The sequence below is a fragment of the Cervus elaphus genome, chromosome 10 (assembly GCF_910594005.1).
Source record: "Cervus elaphus chromosome 10, mCerEla1.1, whole genome shotgun sequence".
Taxonomy (NCBI): domain Eukaryota; kingdom Metazoa; phylum Chordata; class Mammalia; order Artiodactyla; family Cervidae; genus Cervus; species Cervus elaphus.
Window position 1 is genome coordinate 49,051,039 of NC_057824.1, and position 7,894 is coordinate 49,058,932.

Genomic DNA, 7,894 nt, shown 5'->3' on the forward strand with positions numbered 1-7,894 from the left:
ACCTCTGCACCAAGGTCTTGCCTTAACTACTCCATCCAAAACTGGCTCCTTTACACACTTTAACTCCTTTGTTGTTGTTGTTGAGTTGCTACACCGTGTCCGACTGTTTGCGACCCCATGGACTGTAGCCTGCCAGGCTTCTCTGTCCATGGGATTTCCCAGCTAAGAATACTGGAGTGGTTGCCATTTCCTCCTCCAGGGGATCTTTCCGACCCAGGGATCGAACCCACGTCTCCTGGAGCAGGCAGATTCTTTATCACTGAGCCACACTTGGAAAATTTAACTCTTTAGTGATTTATTTTTATTCATAGCACTTGTCAATATCTAAAATTGTCTCTATCTGAGAGCAGACAGTTTTGTTTTACTTAATATCCATCTACTCCACTGGAATCAAAGCTTCAAGAGGTACCTGCACATCCCTAAGATCTAGAAGAAGACAGCAGGTATTCAAAATATATTTACTGAATGACATCTTTCTGAGTTCTTTTTTCTTTTCTTTCCAGTTGTAGCACTTGGGATCTTCGATCTTCCTGGTGGCATGTGGAATCTTTAGCTGATCTTTAGTTGTGGCATGTGGGATCCAACTGTTGGGCCAGGGATGGAACCCAGGCCTCTGCCTTGAGAGCACGGAGTCTTAGCCGCTGGACCGCCAAGGAAGACCTGTACCACATCTTAAAATTAAGGTAGACTCTTCTTTACAGTTCATCCTGTATTGCAAAAGAAAGCAGTTTGGTATTGGACTTATTTTGGTTTTATTGTTGTTGTCATACTATTAACAGCACTTTCGGGGGACTAGCATATTTTGTATTGACGCTCTCCGCATATAGACACAATTTCAGGGCCTCACTCAAAATTCTGGAGGGCTCTGTAATTTAAAACTGACCTAAGGGGCTCCCCTAGTAGCTAAGTGGTAAAGACTTTACCTGCCAATGCAGGAGACGTGGGTTCAATCCCTGAACTGAGAAGATCCCACATGCAGCCCAGCAACTAAGCCCTGAGCGCCACAACTATTGAGCCTGAGCTCTAGAGTCTTGGAGCTGAAACTACTGAAGCAGAGACCCTAGAGCCTATGTTGCATGATAAGAGGAGCCATCCCACTGCAAGGAAGAGTAAGTAGCCCCTGCTCACAGCAAGGAGAGGAAAGACCGCGCAGGAACAAAGACCCAGCACAGACAAAAATAAACTGACCTGAAATAAACCTCACCAAAAATAAACTGAATGTAGCAGCAATGCCTTCCGACCCCCGCACTATCAGAAAGTCAGGCCAGGGCCTTTTGGTTTCTCCCAGATCATCCAAATGACAGTGAGTGGCCCCTTACAGAGATTCGTTTTTTCCCTGACCTTTCCTGGACTGGGCTAGGGATATGATAAATCCGTTCTCAACATGGACAGTATCATGCCAGAGCGATACAGGCGTCAGATACCTGGTTCCAACCCCACCTCACCAGCTACTTGACCCGTTTGAGCTCTGGGGGTTACAAGGAGGAATAAAGGAGATCGGGGACCTGCAGTCGATCTCCTCCCCACAAAGAGAGGTCAGACTCGCAAGCTCTACGGGCTTCCCCACTCAGAAGAGAATCTGCATCCGGATTTTCTGCTTCTCTCCTACCTTCTTGCCTTGCTGCTCACTTCTAACCCAAAGCCCACGCCTCGCTTCACGCTGGCGGCATACCACCCCAGAGCCCTCTAGGCGCCCGGCCCCCGGCAAGAACCCGCCCACTCCCGTCGGCCCCCGGGGCCGCTCCCGTCTCCATGGGAACGAAGGTAGCCAACCGGCGCGGTGACTTCCGCTCCGCCCAGACTACGGCGCGGGCTCGAGCGGCGCCTGAGTGGGCCCCGGGGAGAGATGCTGAAGGCGAAGATCCTCTTTGTGGGGCCCTGCGAGGTGAGGCCAGGGCCGGCGGGGAGGCAAGCAGGGCCTGGGGGCGGGGGGGCGGGCACGGGGTCGCCCCCGGGGTTGTGCCTGGCACCCGGAGCCCCCCAGGAGCTGGGAGCCCATTCCCACCGCGCCCACCCTGGTGTGTGCTGCTGGCTTTACCAGGAATTCAGCGTTCCCAGACCTTGACCCTGTTGGACTGAGGCCCAAAGGCCCATGGTAGTGAGTGGCGTTTGTGATCAGAGCCTAGATCTCACGACTTTGCTTTGCGCCTGTGGCTTTCCCTAATGAAATACATCAGCGGAACAAGAAAACCAGGAGGAAGGACAGAACCATTACCTGGTCTTGGAACAATTAGCCTTTAACGTGGGTGGTGATGGCGGGGTTTAAATCTATGTGTAGGTCACATCGTACACAAGAATAAAATTAAGATGGACTGAAACGCTAAATGTGTAAAACAACTGTGGAAGTTGTAAATAAATAACTCTCCAACTTCAGCACCCGTCAAAACTGCCTGGTAGGCCTGTTACAAGTACAAGTTGCTGATCCTATCCTATCCTATCTTGATTCAGTAGGTCTGGGAGGGACTTGAGAATTTGTATTTTGTCCATGCGGGTTGTCAAGGGACCACTCGCTGGGAACCATGATAGTAGGTGAATATATGGAAAGACATGTTTTTAATCTGGAGTCAGGGAAGGTTGTCTTAAACACAACACAAACATGAAGAAACTGTAGAAGAAATGACAGCAAAGTTAAAGCCAGGGGAACATATTAGCAGAATGCGTGACAAAAAAAAAACAGGAAAGTTTAAGAATCAGTAAAGAAAGTAAGAAGCAACTCAATAGATAATCTAGCAAAGTCTGTGTGTAAGAAATACAACTGACTGAGAAGTATGAAAAGACTTCAGAGTCACAGGAACACAAAACAAAAAGATGACACTTGTTTGCCCATCAGGCTCCCCCGGTAGTGCCAGTGGTAAAGAACCTGCCTGCTAATGCAGGTTTGATCCCTGGGTCAGGAAGACCCCGTGGAGGAGGGCTTGACAACCCACTCCAGGATTCTTGCCGGGAGAATCACCATGGACAGAGGAGCCTGGTGGGTTCCAGTCCATGGGGTTGCAGGGAGTCGGACATAAATGAAGCAACCGAGCACACAGGCATGCAACATGCAATCTTAGGATGCTTTGAGAGAAAGGAGTATTCTAGGATTCTGTGGATGTGACTATAAATTGATAACACCTTTTTTTTTCTGAGATCAAATTATTAAGGTTTAAAATGTGCATAGCTTATAGTGTAGTAGTTACATTTCTCAATCTCTGAAACTAAAGATCCATCCACATTCCCCATGAGTCTATACAATATTGAACAGGTGGAAACACCCCAGGTGCCCATAAATCAGAGAATGTCTAAATAAACTAAGGTACATTCTTACTTTGGAAGATACTGCAAGAGTGAAACAAAGTAAGGCAAATAAACTGACACAGAGAACTCTCCAAGACGTCAACTATTAAATAGGCAGGTCATAACATATGCTCAGAATTATGAAAAGCAAAACAAGCATAGATATATCATTTTTTAAAGGAAATTCCCAAACATATACAAGGGGAGAAAGAATGACGAATCCTAGTACCCATCATCTCACTTCAACAACAAAATATCTTTCTGCATTTATGTATCTCCTTCTCCCTTGCTGCTCTCCAAATTTACCAGCCTTTCTGTTCCTTAAACGTGTCACATCCATTCCTGCCCTGCTGCCTTTAAACTAGCTATTCCCCCTGCTTGGTAGTGAGTAAAGTCACCTAGCATCAGAGCCAGCACTGAAATCTGTGCTCCCCACGACCCAGAGTGGGCACGGCACCCAACCAGAGAGAACCCCTTGCCCTGGGTGATCTCAGGGTGGCTGTGGCCTCTACTCCATCCCACCTGGGTCCAGGCTGGCTTTTGGAGGACTTGCTTATGGTTGACTTTTCTGCTCTTCTTTTACTGTCCAAGATCTTTTACTGTCTTTGTTTTCATAGAGTGGAAAAACCGTGTTGGCCAACTTTCTGACAGAATCTTCTGACATCACTGAATACAACCCAACCCAAGGAGTGAGGTGAGCCCTGACAAACCCGTGTCCCAGAGTCCCTGCTCCTCACTCGCCTCCTGACTTTGGTGGCAGTGGCATCCCCAAAGCACAGTGTTTCCTAAGGAGAGGTGCTGCTCTTGTTTTATCTTTAGGATCCTGGAATTCGAGAACCCACAAGTTACCAGCAACAACAAAGGCACGGGGTGTGAAATTGAGCTCTGGGATTGTGGCGGCGATCCAAAGTACGTTTCCTTTAGAGCACTGGCTCCATCAAATGATTCAAGGCCTAGCACCCTTCCTAGCATGTGTCTGGGGCTTGATCAATGACTGGTAACATGCATTGCTCTTGAAATGTCGGTGACGGGGTTATGATACAGTGAGAGGTCATCTATCCATGATTAGTTCTTAGACATTATTTTCAAAGTCTATGATTAGAAACTCGAACTGCTGTTTATATGTGGAATCTTACCAAAAAAAAAAAAAAAAGTACAAATGAACTTACTTACAAAATAGATTCACATATGTGAAAAAACAAACTTAGGGTTAGCAGGTGGGGAAAGAGGGCTGGATAAGTTGAGAGCTGGGGATTGACATACCCACACTAAAATGGGCTTCCCAGGTGGCACTAGTGGTAAAGAACCCTCCTGCCAGTGCAGAAGACATAAGAGACTCGGGTTCCATCCCTGAGTCGTGAAGATCCCCCTGGAGGAGGGCACAGCAATCCACTCCACTATTCTTGCCTGGAGAATCCCATGGACAGAGAAACCTGGCGGGTTACAGTCCATAGGGTCGCAAAGAGTCAGACACGACTAAAGCAACTTAATGTGCATATATAAAATAGATCAACTAAAAAAAAAAAAAAAATAGATCAACTAACAAGGACCTACTGTATTAGCACAGGAAACTCAATATTCTGTAATGACCTATATGGGAAAAGAATCTAACACAAAGTGGACATAGGTATATTTATTACTGATTCACTTCTCTGTACAGCATAAACTTAACAGTGTAAATTAACTAGACTCTAATAAAACATTAAAAACAAGACACAGAAACCAGAGCCACCTACCCTTCACCCCACGCAGGTTCGAGTCTTGCTGGCCAGCCCTGATGAAGGACTCTCACGGAGTGGTGATCGTCTTCAACGCCGACATCCCAAGTCACCTGAAGGAAATTGAGACGTGGTATTCCTGCTTCGTCCAGCAGCAGTTCCTACAGAATACTCAGTGTCTGTTAATTGCACACCACAAGCCAGGCTCCGGAAGTGACAAAGAAAACCCAGCTTTGGGTAAGGAGCCAGGAGTTCTGGCTTTTGTCTGAAATGCTCTGGGCATTTGTATGTTGCTCTGTGTCCTGGAAGCCAACAGCTCTGTGTAGTTTGAGCACCTGCTGTGCCCTAGCCATTTGTCTTCCTCACCACGTAAACCAGAATTGCCGGGTTAGTAGATCTGCTAGACCACCCAGGCCAGGATGCAGACACTAAAAGCAGAAAGACACTAAGAGGGGAGAAAAACCTGGTTTTAACCCCTCATCCATACTATTAGGGACACTCTTTCCTGACTTGCCTTTAAGCTCCAATCTGCATGCGACAGACCCATTAGAGAGGTGTCAAAGTAATCATGGAAAACAACTCAGAAAATTCAGAAATACCTTCCTCTCTGGTATAAGAACCAGGAGGGCCTAAAAGTGGCTTGCAGAGCTGTGAGCCTATTGCTGGGGGTAATGAAACCTTTCTCTGTGAAATTGTGTCACGGAGGCCCCACTTTATTTTTGGACTTGGGAAAGTTAAATAAATTGGCTCCTGGAAGACTCAGGTCCTTTGGAGCTAGAAATAGCCCCTCATTGAAAGCTCATGGCCTAGGGACTTCCCTGGTGGTCCAGTGGCTAAGACTCCGCGCTCCCAATGCAGAGGGCCCAGGTTTGATGCCTGGTCAGGGAACTAGAGATCCCACATGCTGCAAGCAAGATCAAAGATCCCCCACGCTGCAACTAAGACCTGGTGCAGCTAAATAAAGTAATTCATTTTTTAAAAGTTTATGCCTAATTACATTATTTTCCTTTTTAAGCACCACCCTTGAACAAGCTGAAGCTGGTACACTCAAATCTTGAGGACGACCCGGAAGAGATCAGGATGGAATTCATAAAGTATTTAAGAAGCATAATCAACTCAGTGTCCGAGAGCAGAGACCGGGAAGAGATGTCCATTATTACCTGACCGGCCTCCATCTGGAAGCTTCCACATCCCAAATGAAGTTAATGTCAGTGCAGAGCCTGAAGTCCATCCACCTAAGAAGGTTCTCATTGCCCTTTGGCTGTAGAAGGCATTTTCTTTATTTGCCCCAAAGACCAGTCAGCCAGGGAATTGACTCCGTACTATCTGTTCTCCATCCTTAGTTCAGCTGAGAAAATCCTGTTGTTGAATTCTGATTCCTTTGCCCCAGATCTCTCCAAAGAGCTGAAAAACCAAGGTGGTTTCTTTTTTTTTTTTTTTGCCTCCTTCCATATGTCACATCATTAAAGTTGTGGAATTGTACCTGTCATAGCCCAGTGATATAACCATAGTTTAATTCACGTGAATTGGTTTAAATATGATTTTCATTCCTTAATCTGTACAATTTGCCTAGGGACATTTTAGAAAAATACTAGCATTTAACCCCTCCAAGATTGTATTTTTACTTCAATGTCCTTGCTATCTGGACACCATATCACATTGGATGGTAGAATACATATACAGTCTCTAAAAAGTTTTTTATTTTCTTAGGGGAATTTACTTCTTAAATATTACTTTGTGTAATACAGGGGAAAACTATGTTATGCTGTCATAACACCTAATCTATAAAAATGGTTAAAGGAGTTAATGCTCAGAATAACCAAATAATGGCGAGTTTACAGCTTATTTGTACCAGTGAGTGTGTTTTAATGATCTTGGGAATTACTGTTCTTTCATAATTTTTACTTCCTGAATTTTTTAATATAGCCAACCTAAAAATATATTAAGTAGATCAAAAGTTAAATGTATATCATTTCAACTCAAAGTAGAAGAAAAGTAGAGACACTTAAGAGGTGAATAAATATGCTTGGCTGCGTTTCACTCTCACAATGAAGGGGGATAAAATGTGGCCATGTGGGTGGTCTGGTTGAGAGAGTGAGACTGGCAGATAATGAAAGTTCTGGTAACTCAGGGCTTCCCTAGTGGCTCAGTGGTAAAAAAAAAAAAAATCCACCTACTAATGCAGGAGATGTGGGTTCGATCCCTGGGTTGGGAAGATCCCCTGGAGAAGGAAATAGCAACTCACTTCAGTATTTTTGCCTGGGAAATCCCATGGACAGAGGAGCCTGGCGGACTACAGTCCATGAGGGTCACAAAAAAGTCAGACACGACTTAGCGACTAAACAACAACAAAACTTGTAGTAAACTGCCCGGATCATCCTTGAGCACATTTTAAGCCTAGCTTGAGTTCCTTCTTCCTGGCCTGCTCTCAGTTGGAACTTTTGCAAGAACACAAACAGGGGATTACACTAACTCAAACTGTAGTTAAATCTTCTTTACATAACAGTAATACTGCAATAATACTAATTTACATAATAATACTAATTTACATAACTGCAATACTGCAATAATACTAATTGATCGGAACTTCCCTGAAGGTCCAGTGGTTAAGAAGCCACCTCCTGGTGCAGAGGATGCGGGTTCGATCCCTGGTCAGGGAACTAAGCCCCAGGTGCCGCCACTCAGCCCCACATGCATCAGTGAAAGATCCCGCAACTAAGAACTGACATGGCCAAAAATAAATACTATTTAAAAAAGATCCCTTTCTCTGTATCACAGATGTGAGGAGCCACAGATGTGTGAAACAGCCTAGACATGTGGGAGCATCACTCAGTGGGTGGAGAAGGGAGTGTGTGAGTGAGATGGAGTGTGTGGAGGTGGCTGGGTGTGCGTGTGTGGGT

The 7,894-nt window shown here is 45.4% G+C and overlaps 1 protein-coding gene across 1 annotated transcript; it reads left to right on the forward strand.

Annotated features, from left to right (window-relative positions):
* Positions 1–1,744: 1,744 nt before the first annotated feature.
* On the forward strand, positions 1,745–6,485 carry IFT22 (intraflagellar transport 22). Its single transcript, XM_043915067.1, has 5 exons — positions 1,745–1,885; positions 3,894–3,970; positions 4,096–4,185; positions 5,029–5,231; positions 6,010–6,485. Exons 1-5 carry the CDS (start codon positions 1,847–1,849, stop codon positions 6,156–6,158), a joined length of 558 nt encoding a protein of 185 aa, XP_043771002.1. The 5' UTR covers positions 1,745–1,846; the 3' UTR covers positions 6,159–6,485.
* Positions 6,486–7,894: the final 1,409 nt, after the last annotated feature.